This window comes from Lasiodiplodia theobromae, assembly GCF_012971845.1.
Source record: "Lasiodiplodia theobromae strain AM2As chromosome Unknown scaffold_25, whole genome shotgun sequence".
In the NCBI taxonomy this organism is placed as follows: domain Eukaryota; kingdom Fungi; phylum Ascomycota; class Dothideomycetes; order Botryosphaeriales; family Botryosphaeriaceae; genus Lasiodiplodia; species Lasiodiplodia theobromae.
In genome coordinates, this window is record NW_023336458.1 from 627,513 (window position 1) to 647,797 (window position 20,285).

General features: G+C 50.7%; 8 protein-coding genes across 8 annotated transcripts; 3 read left to right on the plus strand and 5 right to left on the minus strand.

Moving 5' to 3' along the window:
- Positions 1 to 223: 223 nt before the first annotated feature.
- Positions 224 to 1,136, plus strand: LTHEOB_8181 (uncharacterized protein; the record flags this gene model as incomplete). Its single annotated transcript, XM_035517630.1, has 3 exons — positions 224 to 740; positions 796 to 873; positions 949 to 1,136. 3 exons carry the CDS (start codon positions 224 to 226, stop codon positions 1,134 to 1,136), a joined length of 783 nt encoding a protein of 260 aa, XP_035370728.1.
- Positions 1,137 to 2,506: 1,370 nt separating this feature from the next.
- On the minus strand, positions 2,507 to 3,158 carry LTHEOB_8182 (uncharacterized protein; the record flags this gene model as incomplete). Its single annotated transcript, XM_035517631.1, has 2 exons — positions 2,507 to 2,775; positions 2,834 to 3,158. The coding sequence occupies 2 exons, from the start codon at positions 3,156 to 3,158 to the stop codon at positions 2,507 to 2,509; spliced, it is 594 nt and encodes a 197-aa protein (XP_035370729.1).
- Positions 3,159 to 3,965: 807 nt separating this feature from the next.
- LTHEOB_8183 (uncharacterized protein) lies at positions 3,966 to 5,670 on the minus strand (the record flags this gene model as incomplete). Its single annotated transcript, XM_035517632.1, has 3 exons — positions 3,966 to 4,298; positions 4,371 to 5,135; positions 5,191 to 5,670. The coding sequence occupies 3 exons, from the start codon at positions 5,668 to 5,670 to the stop codon at positions 3,966 to 3,968; spliced, it is 1,578 nt and encodes a 525-aa protein (XP_035370730.1).
- A 553-nt stretch (positions 5,671 to 6,223) lies between these two features.
- On the minus strand, positions 6,224 to 7,644 carry LTHEOB_8184 (Sterol uptake control protein 2; the record flags this gene model as incomplete). The annotated part of the gene is made up of 2 exons (XM_035517633.1): positions 6,224 to 7,468; positions 7,525 to 7,644. The coding sequence occupies 2 exons, from the start codon at positions 7,642 to 7,644 to the stop codon at positions 6,224 to 6,226; spliced, it is 1,365 nt and encodes a 454-aa protein (XP_035370731.1).
- Positions 7,645 to 9,965: 2,321 nt separating this feature from the next.
- On the plus strand, positions 9,966 to 11,788 carry LTHEOB_8185 (Cytochrome P450; the record flags this gene model as incomplete). The annotated part of the gene is made up of 6 exons (XM_035517634.1): positions 9,966 to 10,208; positions 10,265 to 10,381; positions 10,434 to 10,539; positions 10,591 to 10,653; positions 10,718 to 11,323; positions 11,388 to 11,788. The coding sequence occupies 6 exons, from the start codon at positions 9,966 to 9,968 to the stop codon at positions 11,786 to 11,788; spliced, it is 1,536 nt and encodes a 511-aa protein (XP_035370732.1).
- A 2,506-nt stretch (positions 11,789 to 14,294) lies between these two features.
- Positions 14,295 to 17,067, minus strand: LTHEOB_8186 (Protein serac1; the record flags this gene model as incomplete). The annotated part of the gene is made up of 4 exons (XM_035517635.1): positions 14,295 to 15,238; positions 15,298 to 16,365; positions 16,424 to 16,670; positions 16,732 to 17,067. 4 exons carry the CDS (start codon positions 17,065 to 17,067, stop codon positions 14,295 to 14,297), a joined length of 2,595 nt encoding a protein of 864 aa, XP_035370733.1.
- A 1,024-nt stretch (positions 17,068 to 18,091) lies between these two features.
- LTHEOB_8187 (uncharacterized protein) lies at positions 18,092 to 18,748 on the minus strand (the record flags this gene model as incomplete). Its single annotated transcript, XM_035517636.1, has 1 exon — positions 18,092 to 18,748. One exon carries the CDS (start codon positions 18,746 to 18,748, stop codon positions 18,092 to 18,094), a length of 657 nt encoding a protein of 218 aa, XP_035370734.1.
- A 662-nt stretch (positions 18,749 to 19,410) lies between these two features.
- Positions 19,411 to 20,244, plus strand: LTHEOB_8188 (uncharacterized protein; the record flags this gene model as incomplete). Its single annotated transcript, XM_035517637.1, has 1 exon — positions 19,411 to 20,244. The coding sequence occupies one exon, from the start codon at positions 19,411 to 19,413 to the stop codon at positions 20,242 to 20,244; it is 834 nt and encodes a 277-aa protein (XP_035370735.1).
- Between the last annotated feature and the right edge of the window lie 41 nt (positions 20,245 to 20,285).

Sequence of the window (20,285 nt, forward strand, 5' to 3'; positions counted from 1 at the left end):
TTGGAAACCATCGACACTCACCCTTAATCAATCTGTAACTTGAAACAGGTGAATCCCGTATTTCCATCTCTATAACAGCCTTTAGTTCCCGCAGCCCAGAGAAACACTCACCACCGCAAGCAGTTACAGTCACTCTTTCCGCAGGACCGGGCCTCTCAGTCAACACCATTCGTTTTTCTACATCCAACTTCGAGACAGGATCTCCTCCATTCCTACAATCAACATGCGTTCCACTTCCGTCTCGGCCGCTGCCGCTCTTTCCCTCGCTCTGAGAGCCTCTGCCCAGTCCTCGGACGAATCATGGATCGACAACTACAAGTTCGGCAACATGTTCTACACCGGGCCCACCAGCGGCGGTGCCGTCATCACCAAGGCCACCTACACCATGGCGCCCCCCGAGATCCCCTGCGGCTACAAGACTGGCGGCTCCATTAACGAGGAGCTCGCCCTCTGGATTGGCGCCCAGCCCAACCCCACCGGCAAGGACGTCCTGCAGCTTTCTTTCGTCCAGCCCCTCATCAACTGGGCTCCCGACCAGCAGGCCACTGGTTGCGACTCTACCAACGAGAACTGGTGCATTTCTGCCAGCTCGTACCATCCTTCCGGCCAGGTCAGCGCTGGCTACGTGCCCGTCGCCCCCGGCACTTCGCTGGACTTCGAGATCGCCGTCGATGAGGCCAGCACCGAAATCACCCAGAAGGTCTGGAACAACGGCGAGCTCATCTCCTCGCAGTCGGACAGTAAGCGAACCCAATATCCTCTCCTTCCAATTTTTGAGCTAATCAAATCTTGCAGGCCCCGGCATGAAGCTCGAGGTCTTCTACTCTGGAAACGAGTGCTACGGCGACGACTGCGGAACCCTTCAGGGCTACAGTAAGCTTCTCCCAACCAAACCCCCGCGCCTTCAAGTGCCGGTATGAATTTGACGCTGACGATGTTATCCTCCAGGCTGGAAGAACATCACCGTTCACCTCGACAAGGCCGACGCGGCTTTCGGCAACACCCTCAGCCTGACTGGCGCCACCTCGGATGGTTTCTCTACCTCCGACGGCGGCAAGACCTGGCACGCCGAGGAGATCAAGATCAACGAGGACTACTTCTACCAGAGCGGTGCGAAGAAGGAGTGCTCTTCGTAAATTAACCATTTGAAGAAGTGGTTCGCATATGATATATAGCTTAGTAAATGACTGAACTGTGAAGCGAACGTCCTTATTTCGAATGCATTGATAGTGTGAGGTGCTCAAACGGCTATTGGCCTCTTGAAAAAAAAAAAAGAAACGAAGCCCCCGGAATCAATCGAAACCATTACGAGAAAATAGCTTCAAAATAGCCATTTCTATCCCCGTAAACTTCCTACCATCTCTTCCATTCCTGCAGGTACTTCTCACGTCCGCAAAAGGCATTCTCCCACTCTCCCTTTGCAACGTCCTCACAAAACTCTAGTACGGCTTACGCGGCTGAAGGTCGACGCGCGCACGCCACAGCTACACAAATGCTAATGTGAACATGCGCAGCCTCACCCACCATAACTCAGTTTACATTCTAGTCTCCAACATTATAACCTTGACTCGTTAAGTCTCGAGGAGACTAACGCCTTCTCTTGTGGGATCATTATTGGAGAATACCTCGATAACTGAGCTGTTGTTAGTGTGGGACGATCTACAGGATCTCCTTAGTTACAGACGTCTCATTCTTTTCATCATCTACGTTTTCTGGACCAAGTTGTCACGGAAGGGCTGATTTAATTCCGCTGAGCGGCGTTAATTCGCCGAGAGTCATGGTTCGGCTAACTACAACTCACAATTCGGCGAAAACACCCCCACAGACTACCTCACGTACAAAGCGACTTACAAATACAATACAACATGACCTTAGAAATATATAAAACCTTTATGGAGATTAGTACCCCAAAGTAGCCTTTCATTTACATGGAGCCGTTATCATTGTCTCGATTCCAGCCAACATGAATTCGAAGTTTTACACCGGAGCATCGCGCATGTGGCGCCGCGTGAAGAAAATAACCTCAACAACGGACAAATCAGATGCTACATCGGACAGAGCATACCTGGTAGAGTATGATTGTCAATTAATTTTTTTGTTTTAATGAAAACCTCGACTGACGCCCTTTCAGCCTAAACATCTCTCACCAAAGCTCCCGACGCCCTTCTCACAAAGCCCATTACTATAATCGTATGTTTTCATTACATATTTTCCATATGATCCAAAAGGCTTATATACGATCAGCATCTGATATGTGTTTTGGGTCCTGCTGTTGGAACTAGGCTCTGAATGAGAGACATACAAAGTCGCGAGAGAAGGAGGAATGGCCAGAGTCCGTACCCATGAAGACAATCAAAGCGGGACAACGAAATTGATATTAAATTGTTTATGTAAAGCTTCCTGAATGTACCTTGTGGCCGTATACACCAAATTTGAAATATAAACTTGGCTCTGTTTTCCTTAATTCGCGACCTTCAGAGAGCCCAAACTTCATGACAACTTTTCCTTATGCGGGCTCGTTCCTCAACTCATCCAAGCATATGCACATGGCTGTTATGACTGCCATGTCAACATTTGGAGCCACCGTCACACCGTACGTCTGTTGGCCTCCGATGAACTCCCGTGCATTGAAGTATTTTCGGTCAATCAGCGCGACAACTTGACCTTCCTTTGTGGAAATCTCCGCTCGCGAGTCGAAAAAGTCTCCCTCCATAATCAGTTCTTCCTCTTGGCCTGTCGTCGAAGTAAAAGTACAGATTGCTTTTGATCCAATGACTACTTGAAATTAGCCAGTCATTCTCAGTATTTATGCATCTAAGCCGCGAGAACCCACGTTGCAGCTTCTTTCGGACTTCGAAAAGGTGGTTTCCGGATTCATCTTGGCCGTAAAAGGTCTTGTGGAGCGTGAAATGCTCTTTGCGGATGTCGAAAACAGAATCCCCGTTCGCGTCGAGAAGGTGCTTCCGTCCGGACAGCGAGAGGGCCTCGCCTTTGACCTTGAACGCTGTGTTGTTGCTGCCGGCGCTCTTGATGTCGAAAGAATCACCAGAGAGCGAGAAGATCTTCTCTTTCAGGACGAGCGTTTCCGAGCTCTGGGCAATAAACCTTGGGAAGATGCCAATCGGCCTTGGCGCCGGAGCGAGCTGAGTGATTGCCATGTTGCTCTTCGGGTGACGGAGTTCGATGGGTTCAGGGCGCTGGGGACGGATGTTGCAGAGATGCGGGGTCTTACCGGCTAGTGGCGCAGCACTGCTGCTTTTCTAGATCATGCACGCGATTATTAATAATCGTCAATCCCTGTCTTTGGACCCTTCTTCTACGTTATTTCAAAGAACTTCAATGCGTCCAGAACATCGGTCGGCCCGAATATTTGGACACGCAAAACTACCTCATCAGGACTAGCTTGCTGCTTTACAGTGGTACGCTATTGAAAAGCTGGAGCTTGTCTGTGTCCCGACACTACCCGGAGCCTTTAGCAGTTTTCAACAAATTGGGCAATGTCTTCCGATGGTGGCGCCACAGAGTAATGAAGTAACCGTGGGTAACGAATAGAGATAGCGAAGAACCTATGCTCATCCAATCGATGTTGAGATAGATGAGCTGGTAATGTTCTTCACCATTGCTTAATACTACGGACATTCCCTCCTTGGTAGAATGTCCCTTTCTCTACCAGACCAACGAAACATCTTGCGGCAGAAGTTCCCAAGTTCACCATGACTAGCACGTTGATGTAACCAAACTGAAGCGCCGAGTGACACATTTCTAGAGAGGGACTCCCAATTTTGGTGATTCTCGAATATTCACTCTGCAAGGGTTCCTTTTATACTACGTACTTATATACATGAATGTACTGAGTGCTGAAGACAGTTTATTGGTAATTACAGGTAAAGGTGATTACAAGCTAATCTATCTTTCAAAGGAAGAGTGATGACGCAATGTGCGAGCAAATGCCCTTGTACAATGAACTAGTTCTTCTCACAACTGAAGCATTCCGCCTTGGAGCCATCGCCGCAGCTAGCATTGAAAGTTGTCTTCAACGGAAGCGGGCAGAGAATCCGATTCTGGGTCTCGTTCTTGCTGTTTTGGAAGCTGATGGGAATCGTTTCCGGCACAGTACCATTCTCAACCCACGCGCGCATTTGGTCAAAAATAGTGGTTGGTTGTCCACCGTTGCCACCAGAGCAGTGCCCAAGACCTGGGACCTCGAAGACGCGGAAGAAGTCGTTCACATCCGGGATGACGGAAGCAACAGCCTCATGGTAGCTACGAGTACCCTTGGGCGGAATCGCGGGATCGGCCTGGAAGATTGTCAGTTCTGTTTCACCTCGTGGGAATTTTGCATGGCCCTGGAGGGGGAAAGTGAGACTTACGAGTCCATGATAACTGAGAATCTTGCCACCTGCATTGCGGAACGCGGTCAAATCCGGCTCGTCGGTGCTCCACAAGGATCTCCACTCCATCTTGCTGAGGTGCATCAGCCAGGAATATTCGTCCTGCTTCAAGTCGGTCAAGTTGAAGGAAAGATCCTTGAGGACGGTGGATGTCAACCAACCGGCACCACTGTTGCCGGTTTGTCCGGTGCAGGTTCCGTTGCTGCTGCATTCGGTCGAGGCGATCCCGGCAGCGTCCCCCTCGGTCCCCGCCAGGAGTGTTCCCTTTTCCATGCCGTAGTACAGCTGCTTTCCCTCAGGCGATATGGGTCCAGACCATGTGGCGTTGGCAACTATGGCAGCGGCACGACTGATTTTCACCGGAGCTCCGGTGTCAGAACAGTTGACCGTCTTTCCCACGACGCTGAAGGGATCGAAGTCGCATGCATCCGGATCAGCGATAATGCCATCCGTAATGCCATCTTGCCCGTCACATGCGGCAACAGCAGCATCGGTAATGGCGTTGATCTCACAGTTGTACGGATATTCGCCCTGCAGGTTCATCACCAGCTGCGGCCAGTACAACGACGGCGCGAAGGAGGGGATATTGATTGCCGGGGCTGATGCAACGATTCCGTCATACGCGGTGGGATAACGCTGAGCAAGCATGAGGCCCTGCCGACCTCCCTGAGAGCAGCCGCTCCAGTAAGAGTACTGGGGCCGACGTCCGTAGAAACTTTCGATGACGCTCTTGGCAATTATGGCCTGCTTTTGATTAGCGAGATGGTCCCTGCAAATCCAGCTTAATGATGGGATTTACCTCGTCGTTCAGTGCCCTAAAGCCGAAGTTCTCCATAGCATGCAGATTTACGTTCCCAGGGCTCAGGTATGCCCATTCCGTATAGCCGGATGGATCGGTTGACACACCAGCGTCGGTGCTGACAGTCGCATAACCTTGAGCAATGGCCCCAGCCATGAAGATGTAGGAGAGACCGAAGCGACCGGCAACCATGCCGCCTCCGCCCACAGCCTGCAGGCGATCGTTCCATTCCAGGGGAAGCCAAGCTTCAACGTTGATCTGATCGTCATGGCCGGGATGCGTGTAAGTGACGGTGACATTGCAAAAGTCGATATTGTCCGCGTAGATGGAAGGATGATTGAAGTTGTATGCCTCGGGGGCGTATGCGCTGTAGTTTGTGACCAAGTTGGTGGACACGGAGAGGATCTTTGCACCAAAGAGCGTTGGATTGGGAAGCTGCCCGGAAGAGCAGATGGAGGAAAGAGACGAAGTGTTATACATCTTGGATCCTTGGGGTTGAAAGAGTGTCAGTTGCTTTGAGGCTGCAGCGTCAAAATTGGACGTGGCTTACAGGCTTTATATCTCAGAACCTTTTCTTTGCCCATCTTGAAGAGGCAATTTTCGTAACCGTTTCCCTAACGTTCGGCACCCGGCGCCACCATCCAGGGGTTCCCGCAGCTAATTCCTGAGCATTGGCCACAGTCGATTCTCTTGTGCCGGGACCGCCGAAAATTGACCGCAGTCTGCGAGTCTTTAGCCTACGATTTCTCCGAATGACACATAGAACAGGCTGAGCACGGGTAAAACACCGTGCGTGCATGCCTCGGCAGAGCCTCTTTGGAAGGTAGTGTCCCGAGTAGCCTTCAGCGCCGATGAACCCTGTAGCATCTCGGATACGGGAATGTATCTATTTCTTTGGTATCGCCGGAAAAGCGGCACCAGCAATGAATAGTCGGCCCAGTTACTCCATTCTCGCAATTGCGTTGCACTGTTCAAACTCATGGATCAATTTTCAGCGGACCTGAGCTTCCCCTCATTGGCTCAACGGCCCCATTCAAAAACATTGTCTCTCGTTCTCTTTGATAATCTCCACCTGCTGAATTGGCCACTCAAGCCAGACTTGATGATGCTGATCGAGGAATTTCCGTACCCCGTTGATGAGATGATCAGCCCAACCCCGCAAGAACCAGATGCATTCAAAATTTCTGAGGAGTAGTGCGAAATGGGCCAAAATGATCAAAGCAACAGGGTTCCTCTCCTGCAGAAGATCTGTGTAGTCCTCCTCCAGCTGATAGGTCCAAATAAACAAGTTCTGATGGTCTGCATTCCCTTGATAGGTTGCGTCCGCTCCACCATGTATTGCCTCGTAGCACATCCGAAGTTGGAAGAGAGCTTTTAAGTTGATTGCGAAATCCGGCCCGCCTGAAGCCTGCACAAATCCCTGCAGATGATCGAAGTGGTCGATCCACACGAGTTGGACCAATCTCCAGGCAGTTGCTGCAGGCTCACTAGCCTTGGGGGAAGGATTCACGGGACGATCACCCTGTGGGCCGCCGGCAATTTTCTCTATGCCAATCATTTCGACTATTGTCCGTACTCCTCTCATTAGAGGTAGCCACTGCGGAGGACCATGTTCACTGAACAAAAGATATTCCCCCGGTTGAGGGCCTCGAGCAAAGGCATTGATGCAGGCAAAAACAGCCGCGGTGTAAACAGCGTGGCAATTGTCTTCATCAAGTTGGGACAACATCGAGGTGACTCCGTTCAAGCCGAGTGTCGAGTAGTGCGCGGCCAGCGAGCGATAATGCTGTCGGTTCTCCGGCGGCTGCAGCCGCGCAAAGTCCAACGCCGCAAACTCATAGACGAGGTGAAGGACAAATGGATACGCGAATCCCAACTTGGGTGCCTGCAGGCGAAGAGCATCGTAGGTTGGTGGCTCACCGTCGGAGCCTTCGTATTCCCGCGTGAGGAAATGGTGGAGCAGTTGGATCTCGTCGCCGTAGCCGGGAGTATTATTCGAGGGATCGGGGTCTGCAGGCTGAGGGGCGGACGCTGACAGGGCAGGGGGAGTAGACTCGGCCTGGGACGAGGACGATCCATCGGCCGAAGTGGTTGCCAGCTGTGCCTGGTTCCACCTCGTCCTCGGCCTGCCGCGCTTCCCACGTGTTCGCGGCCCTTGCGTGTTCAGGAAGAAAGAACGGTCCAGTGCGGCGTCTTGCAGCGTCTCCGTGCCGCTGACATAGTCGCACCGTGCACCGAAGGCGGTGCAGTTCTTGCACTCGGGTTTTGTTTCGTCGCACTGCCGCGTGTCGTCTTTAGTCGCGCTCTGACGAGCTCGTCATCGGAGGTACATACCTTAATTCTCCGTTTCTTGCAATTTCCACAGCCACTACGGGACTTCTTGTGTGATCGTCGCATGTGTTTCTGATGCTCGGCAGATTGTGCCGACGGCGGCGGTGGCGGGTGTGAGTCCATGTCAGATGGATGAGAATACGGAATACTACCGCATCAAGTGAAGCGGGAAGCGTGTGTGCACTATATAGTTGGATGGCGAAGCACCGCTACTGGAAAGTGGCTAGTGCAAACCACGGCCAAAGCGCCGCTCCGTGCGCCGCCATTCCAATCTGGGTAATTTTTCGTATGCGTGTTAAGCTTTTCGGCCCGAGCGTTTGAGCCACCCGTAAGCCGAGCTGAGGACCCTTGTCTGCATGCGACGGCAGACATGCGCACCACTCTCAGACGCTGAGATGCAAACCATGCGTTACTACTACACCGAACTTGCTCTGCGAGCCCAGCAAGACATTTTGGTACCTTGCGAGTCCCACGGAAGGCACTTGCGTCTTCAGTCTCTGCTGAAGTCATTCACGTACCGGAATCAGCTTCATGCCAGATGATGAAACTCACTGCGCTCGGCCCTTGCTCTAGTTAGCAGCGCCACTTCGCCCCACAATTTAATGAGATCCCCGAACGGCTCATCTAAAAAAACTATCACCGGAAAGCAGTCCTAAAGCGCCGATTTTCTTTAAATGGCCAACCAACCGCACACAAATAGCCAGAACACTTGATAAAACAATCTTTCAATCTGAATCTCTTTTGAAGGTATGTTCATATCAGACAATCGTGTGAATTCTAAATTACTGACGAGGAAGATCGAAAACTGTAGTCCCATCAAGTTGCATCAAGAAGACTAAAACGATCGGTACAAAATGGTAAGTGTTACCACCTAGTAACTCCGAGTCTCATTTCAAAGACATTCGTATTAACTCAGGCTTTCCCCAGGGCGACTGCTGTGATTACTTCCTGGGATTCTTCTTGCCGACCGTGCCCGTGGCCATGAAGCGTGGCTGCGGCGCCGACGTTATGATCAATTTGGGTCTCTGCTGCCTCGGTTGGCTCCCGGGTGTCATTCGTAAGTTCTGCTGACGATATCGAGTGCGACGAGGTATGAATGGCCATGCTGACCTCAATTCACAGACTCTTACTACATTATATCTCATACGAACGAGAAGGTGAAGGACTCTCCCGTATGATTGCTGCATAAGCAATGTTACACGAAACAGCTCAGCTATGATGTCTTTCAATAACGGCATCTGAAGAAAGGCATGGAAAACGGACGATGAATGCAAAATCGCACCGTACTCCTGACAGGCCTTTTCTCCTGCCATATCGGAATGCGGGCGTCAATTGAAGCACATGAGGTTCGGATAGTGTCGGGAGGCTTCGCTTCTTTACTTGTAATATACTCTTTTTCTTATCTTGTGGAAGTCTGTTTATTATCACTGTTGAAGATACATTGAGAACTGGTGCCGCAAATTCAAGATACAGGCAGTCTTTGCTGAAGTTGCTGTCGTCGCAGGTGTAGATCGATTTTAGTGGGGGTGGGGTTCTGCACTCTGGCAGGGCTGTAGGCGAGGGCGTTGCGCTCACCGTCCCTGCGGCTGAAGGGCTGCAGCGGCCACCACCGAGCGTAGGGCGCCGATTGGTTACGCGACGTGCGGAACCCCAGAAATCTCGTCCCTGGTCGGCCATGTTGACGCCATTCAGCATCAAACTGTCAATTGACGTGCTTCTGCAAATTCCAAACTTGGTAGGTAGGTTGGCCATGCTGTCGACCCGAACTTCCGGTTAGCTTACGTGAGTATGAATGCTGACGCACGCGCGGAACTACCATCCCGTCGGACCCGAAAATCACAGCAAGAGCCAGACTCCCAGCAGGTGCACTGAGTGGAAGGTTTCTAGGGCTATAGTTAGTGGTCTGTCTGCTGTGAAGCAGTAGGTGGTATCGGTGTATGTGGTACGGGCCGAAGTTTGGGACAAAGTACGTGGAATCTGTGTAGCGACCGTTGGAGCCCCGCCAAATCAGCGTTTCAGTGCTCGAAGGTCAGGCTGGCCCCAAATCTCGGCACTAAATGATACTAGGTACGTAGTTACGGCGCGGGCCGAGATTGGTCAGTGAAAAGACGGAACACTTACATATTATGAGAGTGTTCTGTTTGAGAATGATTCAGTGTTAACCAAGAGCCCGGAATTATCGTTGTGAGAAAATCAGGCCGCTATGATAGGCCAAATACGTTTCTGATGGTGCACAAGGGTTGCGCCATTTCCTACAAATGGTTAGCGTCTATGAATCATATTGAGCGATCATCCCGCACTAACGCATCATCGCTGCACTCAACCTTAGACAAACATTTTTATTGCTTCTGTTACATTGATGAGTCTGTATATAAGAAGGTTATCAAAGGCCACATAAAATAATAAAGCACACTCAACTCGAGGGACGCAAAGCAAACGCTCAAATGGCGAACAACACGCTCAACGCACCATCAAGTGGTTCCTCAGGTGGCTCTCTGCCGTTTGGGGATCCCACCACTGTTCTGTTTTCAGCCTTGGCAGGCCTTTTTCTCATCATTTTCCACCAATGGTCGAGGACACCCAAGATTCCGACCATCAATGCCTATCCTGGAGATTGGATGCTCAAGAAGGCGCACAAAGATTTTGAGCAGAATGCAAGAGCTCTTATCCGCGAAGGAACTGAAAAGGTGCGCCAAAAAAACATCACTTAACTTAAGAGGCAGCACTAACATACGGTGTTCAGTTCAAAGGACCATTTCGCATCATCACTGCACTCAGCTCGACTATTCTCGTTCCAACTGAGTGGGCGGAATGGGTGAAGAACTGCAATGACCTGGATCATCTTGAATGGACCTATCATGTAAGCCAAATCAAGAAGGCTCCAAAGTCAGGGCTGACGATGCACGATGCAGGAATTTTTTGCAGGTTATCCTGGCTGGGAGGGTATCACCGCAGCCGTGTGCGACCCGAACAAGCTCCTCATCGAGATCACCAAGAGCAAGCTTAACCAAAACTCGCGTAAGAACCCCTGGTCCAAGTTATCTCCCACAAAACTAATCCTCTTGATAGAATGCACTCTCTTCCGTGAGCAGATCACAAGGACCCTCCACAAAATCTGGTCCGACAAGCCAGGTATGGAAACCCCCCTCATCCCCCCGCTTTCCGCACACCCAGCTAACCGCCTTCCCCCGCTTAGAATGGCACAGCATCGACTGGCACACCGACTCCCTGACCTTCATCAGCCAAATGTCCGCCGCCGTATTCGTCGGCCCCGAGCTGTGCGCCGACCCGGAATGGCAGGACATCACCATCACCTACGCCGTCAACATGTTCCTCGCCACACGCGCCTTGCGCCGCTACCCGCGCTTCACGCGCACCCTCGCCAACTGGTTCCTGCCCGAGAGCACCAAGTGCCGCGAGCAGGTGCGCCGCGGCCGCAGGATGATCCAGGACGTCATGGAAAAGCGCGCAAAGGAGAGGCGCGAGGCTCTGTCCCAGGGGCGCGAGCCCGAGAAGCATGAGGATACGCTGGCGTGGCTGGAGGAGCGCGCTAGTAAGGGCAAGTCGTATGATCCTGTTGCCATCCAGCTCGGCTTCGCGATGGCGGGCTTGCACACGACTACGCAGTTGCTCAAGCAGGCGGTGTTGGATATTTGTGGGCAGCCGGAGCTGGTTGCACCTCTGAGGGAGGAGGTCGAGAAGGCGGTGGCTGAGAGCGGGTGGACGACGGCTGGGCTGTACAAGATGCAGTTGTTGGACAGCGCTATCAAGGAGACGCTGAGGTTGAAGCCTGGGTTGTTGGGTAAGAAATGACTCCTTCTCCTACTTTTTCTGTCCTTTTACTGACTCTTTTCTTCTCCTCACAGCCAATCTCGAGCGCCGGTCCCTCAAGGACATCACCCTGCCAGATGGCACCAAGATTCTGCGAGGCACCAACGTGTCCGTTGACAGCTCACGCATGTGGGACCCAACCGTATACGGTGACGATGCGGCCAAGTTTGATGGTTTCAGGTTCCTGCGGCTGCGCAATGAAGGTGCGCCCGCAACTTCCATGGTGTCGAGTAGCCCCGAGCAGTTCACTTTCGGCATGGGCAAGTCTATCTGCCCTGGGCGCTTCTTTGTACACAATGAGGTCAAGGTTGCACTAGCGACCATCTTACTTGAGTATGACGTGAAGCTTACAGACGGCTACACTCCAAAGTTTGTGGAGTTCGGGTTTGAGATTGTGGTGGATCCGGCGCCGAAGGTGGAGGTGAGGAGGCGGTAGGCAAGGATGGTATTCGAATGGTCTTAGATTTCTTAGCGATGTTATAGAATGGAAACCTTAATGCTTGGAAACTTGACTCCTTCTACGGTGGTAACTCCACGACGATAAGTTTCATGGGTCACCACTTAAGCACTCACCAATATCCACTGACTCTCAATGAACGCCAGGACCTGATAGACTGCGGAGAATATTGACTATGTAATGGATACATTCTACATAAGAGAAGTTAAGGAACTGCAGATCAAACACGTAACAACGAAATATCTTCCTTTGGGTCTTGCTTCGTCATGGGCTAGGTTTGATTTGCATGTTGATATTTGAAAGGCCTCTTTGCGTCATTTCCGAAGTTGGCACAGATCGCAACTTTTGAACTTTGGCCTTCGATGCCAAGCACCGGAAAGAGCTGGCCTTTGACATCGCGAAACGCCGTTCCTTGAATTTCATTAGTTCTGTAATAAGTTGATTGAGGAGTCAAATGGAGGCTAACCTAAAAGCTTCCCGTTCTTGGTGTAGTATATCGATCTCTTACCAGGACTGTTGGTAAGGTTCAGCCCGCACCCAATCACATCACCAGCACCGAACCTCGCGTTGAAGATCCTTCCTTCTTCATGGTTCCAGGAGTATATATTTCCGTTGTCGCCGCGGTATCCCCATGTCAGCGCGCGAGCGTAAATCGACCCTGGCAGAACATCTGAGATCGGCGCAAGTCTACTGCAAAATCCTACTCCGATCACGCTTTCGTACAGTCAGTGTTCAGTTACATTGAAGAGCGTACATTTCTTGCTTACGGCTTTTCAGAATCTGATTGCAAAATCTCAATTTCAAAGTAGAACAGTTTCTTCCCTGGTTGGACAGGATTATTCGCCCTGACTGACATATGAAACTTCTTCGAAGGATCTAAGCAAGTTAGCTAGAATAAGTAATAGAAGAAATGCAGATGCTCACCCATGGGGTCACATGAAGCAATCAGGCCATTGGCCGATATATTCAGTCGCCTGTCTCCGTAGCCCCACCTGTTCGGTGGGCTGGTATTCCTCGGTACGTTGTCATATCTTGTAGCGTTTCCTTCCGGTATTCTGAACCCGTATTCTGCTGCCACCAACATACATGGCCACCCGTACGGGTCTTTATACTCGTTCCAGTGTCTAAGGAGGTCGAAGATTGTTTTGGAATTCCGTTCAAGAGCGCAGACGAACTTCCTGGACTTCTCCGATAGATCAATACCGTGCGGGAACAGTGACTTGATGACATCTTCAAACGACTGGCTAAGCTTCACGTCTGTGAAGCCAAATTCCTGCCAGCCTCCAAACGCCGCATCGAGTGGAGTCTTCCCGTAACGAATGTACCTGGGAAATGCACTGCAGAGAGAATCTTGTTGAGCTCCGTGCGCCAGCAAAATCTTGACAATTGAGGACTGTCCTCGCCATGCCGCAATGTGAAGTGACTGGCTCCCACCTGCGGTTCGTACTTCGCACATCTTCTGATCCAGAGGCTGATTCTTTTGTGTCTTTCCGTTTGCTTTCCCAGATTGCAACAGCTTCTGTACTGCATCCCTCTCGCCCGTATCAATGCAGTAATGTAGAGGGATCTTACCATTTTTGTCGGTTTCGAGCAGAAAGTCCATATCAGAGCGCCGTTGGCAATGAGTATCTATCAAAAATTCCATGATCTTGTATTCCTTGCAGAATGCAGAATGTGCGACTCCGTCCCGAAGTTGGTTGTTTTTGGCAAAGATGTTGATCGCCTTGGCTGTTCGAGCTGCATCGCTTGCCTGAGAAATCCCCTCTTTGTGGACTGGACTATGGCTGTTCTCTCGGTCATGATCATCAACTAGGCCAGCTTTTGATACTCTCTCCAACTCTCTTGCATTCCAATTAATCAAGAGTTCTACAACCCTCTTGTTTCCGGCAGAGATGGCACCATGAAGAGCCTACGGAGCGTTAGTGAAGCACAAGAGTGACGTGTTGAGCCTCGACTAACGGTATTTCCCCATACGTCGTCATCATTGATGTCCGCCTGTTTCTGAAGCAGCAACTTGGCAACTTCATCATTGCCAGCACGACAAGCATTGAATAGTGGTGCTCTGCTGTCTTTGTCTTGCGCATTCGGGTCGGCTCCCTTTTCAAGAAGAAGTTCAATCAAATCTCTCGGTGAGTTTGGTTTCTTGCACGCAAAGTGCAGGGGAGTTTCGTGTCTCCTATCCATGGCATTGACTTTCACCGCTGGGTGTTTGAGCAAAGCCTCACACACAGGCCTGTTCTGAGAGCTTGCAGCGAGGTGAAGACATGTTGTGTTGCTATTGTCTGCAAGAGTCGGATCGGCTTTTCTTTCAAGAAGCTTTTTTACCACACTCAGCCTTGCGTTGTTCCTGATCGCTATTAGAAGCGGCGTGGCTCCGTTCTTGTTTCGAATGTTGATATTCGATGGTCTCAACAGCATATCAATGCCGACAAAACCACCCTGTCCACCGCACGCCGTGTGCAAGGGGGTGTCCTGAATAAATAAGCTACGGTTTTCCTTTTCTGTTATTTGGGGAACTTACTCCGTTGTTGTTTCCCTTATTTCGGAGATCATCGCTGGTGAACATCTCCATGAGGCTGACAAGACCATATCGAGCAGCTACATGTAGAGGGGAGTCTCCACTACGGTCATCATCAGGTGTGCTTTTCAACTTGAGCCAGTTGATGTAGGCATTGTTAGAATCCCCGGTGGATGAAAGAAACCGTTTCGCCTCGCATAGGATCGTGTTCCATCGGCCCTCATACCTTGCGCGGTGGTCTTCCGCCTGGCGTACATGTCTCTGCCAATTGACAATCTCATACCGCAATTGAACGGCTTTTATGGACCTTCTCGTAGTGTCTTTGTACTTGTCGACGGCTTTACGGGAAAGGAATCTGTCCTGGAATCCTTGAGAATTCAAGGTTTTGAGGATGTGCTCTGCCATTAGCGAGTGACCTTCTTTCTCCCCTGCTTCAGCGATAGCCGACGCTATTTCATCCTGGGTGTCAGCTTGAAACTTCAGTCTGTCGTATGAGTTGACGAAGTCTCGAATCGAATTGTGCTCCAAATGAAGCGTGGTGCCGTTCACTCGCAGGAAATCTCGTCCAACATCTTTGAAACCATTTGCAAATCGCTCAACCTGCTTTGCTTCAACTTCCTCAGTGCTGCCACGGCTCCGAAGAGCCAGCTGTCCGCCAGATTTGGTAGCCTTTTTCGATTTGTAGGTGTTGCAAAGTTCATCTGCAATCGGAAGGAGCTGTATCTTGTCGCCACCACACACCAACCAACGAAGTGCAGTGATGAGTACCCTACGGCCATCGGCTGACAGATCATTGATCTTACGTTGGTAGAGTCCATTAATACCATTAGGAAGATCTCTGGAAAAGGCTTCAAGATCCGTGAAGACACCTTCTGGGACGTTGATGAGGCTATCAATAGCAATTCTTGCATCTTAAAAAATGGTAGTCAGTCTTGATTCTCAGAATCTTGCATGGGTCCAACATTCTTACATTTGAACATGCCTTGCGCCTTCGAGATGATCGCTCCTTCCACATTCCATTCGTCGTCAAAGTCCTTGAGTGATCCAGAGACAAATGCTTTAACATCTGCATATGTTTTTGCTGTCTGTCCTGGTGTGTCGATCTGAATGTGTTCGATTCTCAAGGGTGGCTGGTTCCGGCTAGAGGCGATGACGCGAACCTTCATTTTTGATGTAGAAATTGATTCAAGAGCTCTCAGCAATTGCTCTTCTTGGGTGCATTCGTCCAGGGCGTCGACGACAATAAGGATCGGTCTGTTGAGAATTCCTTCCAGTTTTGCAAAGAATGAATGAAGTGTGGATATTTCCAAGCTTGAAGGAAAATGTTCTTGAATGAACTCCTCCGCGGCGTCATTGCAGTCTGACCGTAAGTCAAGCGGAGTGTTCCCGGAAATTGAGTCTGTCGCCTTTTCGAAGAGCTGTACGCATAGGTAAAGCATGATCCGCCAGGCGATTTCTGAGTTTTGGTTGCCCAATCTACAGAAGAAATGGAGGATTATAGCGTTATCTCCAGTTGTGGCCGTGGCTTGGCTCTTCGTCTCTTTGACAAAGCTTTCTACCACCGTCGACATCAGGGTCGATTTGCCAACCCCTCCTCCACCTGAGAGCCATAGGATTCCACGCTCTTTTGATTTCCACGACTGATATTTTCTCTGATCGAAAATCCACCGACAAGAACTCTTGTAGCGCTGCTCAATCTTTTCGTGGTATTTGCGGATTTGAATATCAGTATCTTCAATGCCCCACGATTTCAATTTCTCCTCAATAGCGGTGGATTTTCGGGTGATGGTAAGCTCAGATACATCGCCTTGAATTTTTCCAAATCTGATTTCGATCGATTTGCAGATACCAATCGTCATTTGTTCAAGTTTGCGAAGTTTCTCTGGCCTCAAACGTACGTTGCGCAAGAGCTTGAGTGTTGCAGCCTCGAAGTTGATTGTTGCCGTACGCTGCAAACTGTTTACCGTTTTCATGGCTTCATCAGAGATGTCGAGAAGCTTCTGACATTTTGTGCTGAAGTAGGCCTTGGGGAATGTCACTTGGTAAGATCTTGTTCAGCCTGAAGGTTTCTTTATCGATCTGTAGCGAGCACTTACGGATCCGAGATCTTCTTCGTCCATCCTTGCTCTCAAAGTGCTTTGTCATGATATGAAAGAATTCCAAAACCTGGGAAAGCAGGTCCGTAATGAGATTGTGTGTCGATTGCGTTGTGTCTTCAAACTCATCCTCGACATGTCCTTGGACATGCCTTCGGGCATACACTTCGCAGATAAGCACGACCTCGATCATTTTGTGTGTGCCATCTTCCATACGTTTTGTGTATTTCTCTCCTTCAACAAAGATCTTCACCACATGATTAGTATACAGGCTGCTTATCCCGCTACGAAATGTAGAGAGCACATACCCTTCCAACAAGGCTCACTCCCATCCAGACCAGAGAAGCAATCTCACTAGGGGCAGCGGACATCACTTTGTCGCCAATTTCGAGTATGACGCTGAGCCGTTGAATGAAGCTCTCGCTATTGATAGAGAAGAACTTGTTCTGGTCGGAGCTGTTGAAACTTGAACCAGCCTCGCTGGCTTCCCTTCTCAACTCTTCAATCGTATCCTTGAGTGCACGCGCCTCATGTTTGTTGAGGTCGGACTTGGCGACCGATTTGTGGAACTTTTTTATAGCATCATTCCAAAGCTCGTTCAGGCCGGTTTTTGTAGTGCGGGATGGTCCCGCGGCTTGAGACATGATGGGAACATTGGAGTTTGTGGTTCAAGGTGCGGCGTGAGAATCAGGCTGTCGACTGCGATCTACTTAAGTAAGCGATTTAGGCAGCAGAAGAAAAGGGAATGACGTTGCACCTTCCGTTAGTAGCCTTCGAAGCATGCAAGGCTGCGAAAATCACATCATTGCATCGCGTACGATATCGCGTGTACGAGGAGCTTCTCGGAATTGCCGCATCTGGTGCTGACTGCAGTATTGGTCCCCGGACTTGCTTTCGCCCCCACGCGATAGAAAAAGGACGTTGGGCGTGGAAAGTTTGAGACTGTCTTGTTCTCACTATACGATGTCGTGGTCTCACTCAAAGCTATTCACTATGCGATGCTTTGCCAATCCACTATAATGATGCCCGCTTGTGTGTTACATTCCAAGAGTTGCACAAGATCTACAACAGATCCAGCTGTACCCCGCCTCCATTGAAATCATGCAGCCTTGCACTCTGCTGCAAACTCAACTTTCTACGCTATCCTTCTCTGGAATGCTGATCGGGTCTTCGTTTTCTTTAAGCTGTATAATTAGCCTAAATGGCAGAAATAACTAATTGAGTGAAAACTATCGTTGTATGTGTCCGCGCTGTGGTATTGAGTCAGTCCGAATGCGGGGCTCGCTTGCATTCATACAGAGGGGTGCTGCAGCCGATGGTTAGCGTGAAGAATAGCAGGGCCTTAGAATATAGCATAAGTTCCTCAATTTTCTTTTTTTAAACAATGAAAAGGAACATATGTGGGTAGTTGAAGCTATCGTCCGGACGAGAGTGTGGAGTTAAAAATTCTACATTCTCGTCCAGACGATAGCTTCATCTACCCATGTTATGAGTTAAAAAAAAACCCCCACGCTAACATGGTCATTGAAGGTCGTGTACGGAATGGCGCTTGAAAGGTGGGATCCCTGTTAACAAAACGAAGAGAGTAAATGAAATTGCTTCGTCTATTGTAACTACCAATCTCGCTGGCCATAAATCCAGATTCGTACAGCATATTCAATGCGAGATCTATTTCTTGCAGCAGTAGACTTTCTTTCCGCTGAGACAAGCAACAGTCGAGTCCCCATACCTGCTCTCGGCCTTCTTCTTGGTTCCATCCGGACACTCGCCGCTGCACATGGGCGCCGCACCGTGCCAGTCGCATGTTCCCTTCTCATTGCGGATCTCCACGGGCCAAATTTGCTGAATTTTGCTGGTGTCGGTTCCGTCAATCTGGATAATCTCCTCAATGTCGTCGTTCCTCTTGAGGCCCGGCCACTCCTCCTTGTTCCACACGGAACCCCTGTTTGAGTCAATGGCGCTCGAATCCTTGAACATGACCCAGGCTACGCCGCTGGAGACCTCAGCGAAAGCCCTGCTCCAATTGTTGACAGCCTTCGTGTAGGCGTCATCTTCGTACTTGCTTGGGTCGTCCATGTCCAGCACCTCGACGTCCTGGATCTTGATCAGGCCGTGCTGCTTCTTGTACTGGATGCAGGACCGCGAGGAGCATCCACCGCCGGTGTAGAAGATAGTCTTGTCCATGCCGATATCCATCTTCGCTTTGATGGCGTCCTTAAAGTCGGAGACAGATGGAGCTTTATCTCTCTTGTCGCGCTTCTCAAAGGGGGCAGCCACAGCCAGCTGGGCGGAGAGAAGGACGGCAGAAATGGCGAAAAGCTTCATGGTTGGAGACGAATAGTAGGTTGGGAGAGATATTGAGTCTGAAAGAGAAATGTAACGTTTGAGATGAATTAGAGTGTCGAGAATGAGGCGGTGAAATGCGTTTCGTTGTTGTGTTGTTGATGCAGTGGACGGTTGATGCTGTTTCGTTCTCCCGTTGAAATTGCACCTGTTCTTATACCTATCCAAGGTGTAACCTATAATTAAAAAGGGATGCGGAACGGAACAGCACATAAGCAACCAACCACTCTTGAAGACATGGATGATGGATTGTCACGCGTGTTATTCGCCCCATGAAGGGAGCACGTCAGGCATTTCGCTCCTGAAATGCAGCAGTCGCCGGACCCTAGTAGGGCTGTGATTTAGGCCGTGGTATTCCGACATCGTGTTGGTGTTGTGTCGGTCGGTGTTGTCGCGCCTGTTTCCATAAATTGATGGTCGGTCATCAGCCGTGGGAGCCGCACCTAGTCGGTCAGGCCACACCTGCCAGAAATATCGCTGACAGCCCCCAGCTGAAATTCAGCCACACTGCCACATCCTTTAGAAGGCGATTACGTCATGGGGTCCAAGGTCGAGCTGCACGCCCTCGTTTATTTCAATCCTCCCCTCCATTTCAACAACAACAACAACAACACCACCACCACCACCACATTAACGCAACAAAAATGTCATCCCCACCCCCACCCCCAACCCAAGAACAAGTCCTCCACGCCTGCGCCACCGCACCCCTCCCAGACATCCTCTCCGCCCTCGCCGCCTGCCCGGACCCCCCACACGTCACCAAAATCGCCGAAGTCGCCGTCGAGCACGACCGCATCGACCTGCTCCGGCACTTACTCGCGACAGGCACGCCGACGGACTACATCCCGCGCAAGGCCATCGTGCGCAAGCGCTCGACGGCCATGCTGCAGGCCCTGCTCGACGCCGGCTGGGACATCAACGACTTCCTCGGCGGCTACATGGGCTGCGCGCTGACGCTGGCGATTCTCTGCCGCGCCCCGGACGACTTTGTAAAGTGGCTGCTCGACCGCGGCGCTGACCCGAATGGCCCGCCTGGCGGCATTGACCATTGCGGCTATGCGCTGCGTCTGGCGGTGCAGATGCTGAGGGAGGGGGATGGAGAGGAGGGGCCGTCGGGCGTTGCGCGTATGTTGCTTGAGCGAGGTGCGAATGTGGATGAGTCGAGGGCGCTGCATATGGCGGCTGAGAACCGGGGGATTGCGTGGGTGATGTGGTTGGTGGAGGAGGGCGGCGCGGATGTTAATGCTGAGGGGTTTGATCCGGATTGGGCGGGTTCAACGGAGAGAGAGAAGGGGATTGGGTTGCCGTTGCATTATGCGGCTAGGAGTGGGAATGTGGAGATCGTGAAGTATCTGTTGGAGAGGGGTGCGGATGTGACGCGCAAGGATACTAATGGTCGTACTCCAAAAGAGGTCGCAGAGCGTCTACAGCATGACGAGGCGGCGAGGATCCTGACTGTGGAGGGAGTTAACGCATGATAATTAGTTATGAACAACCCAAAGGAGATTGGTGGACTTTT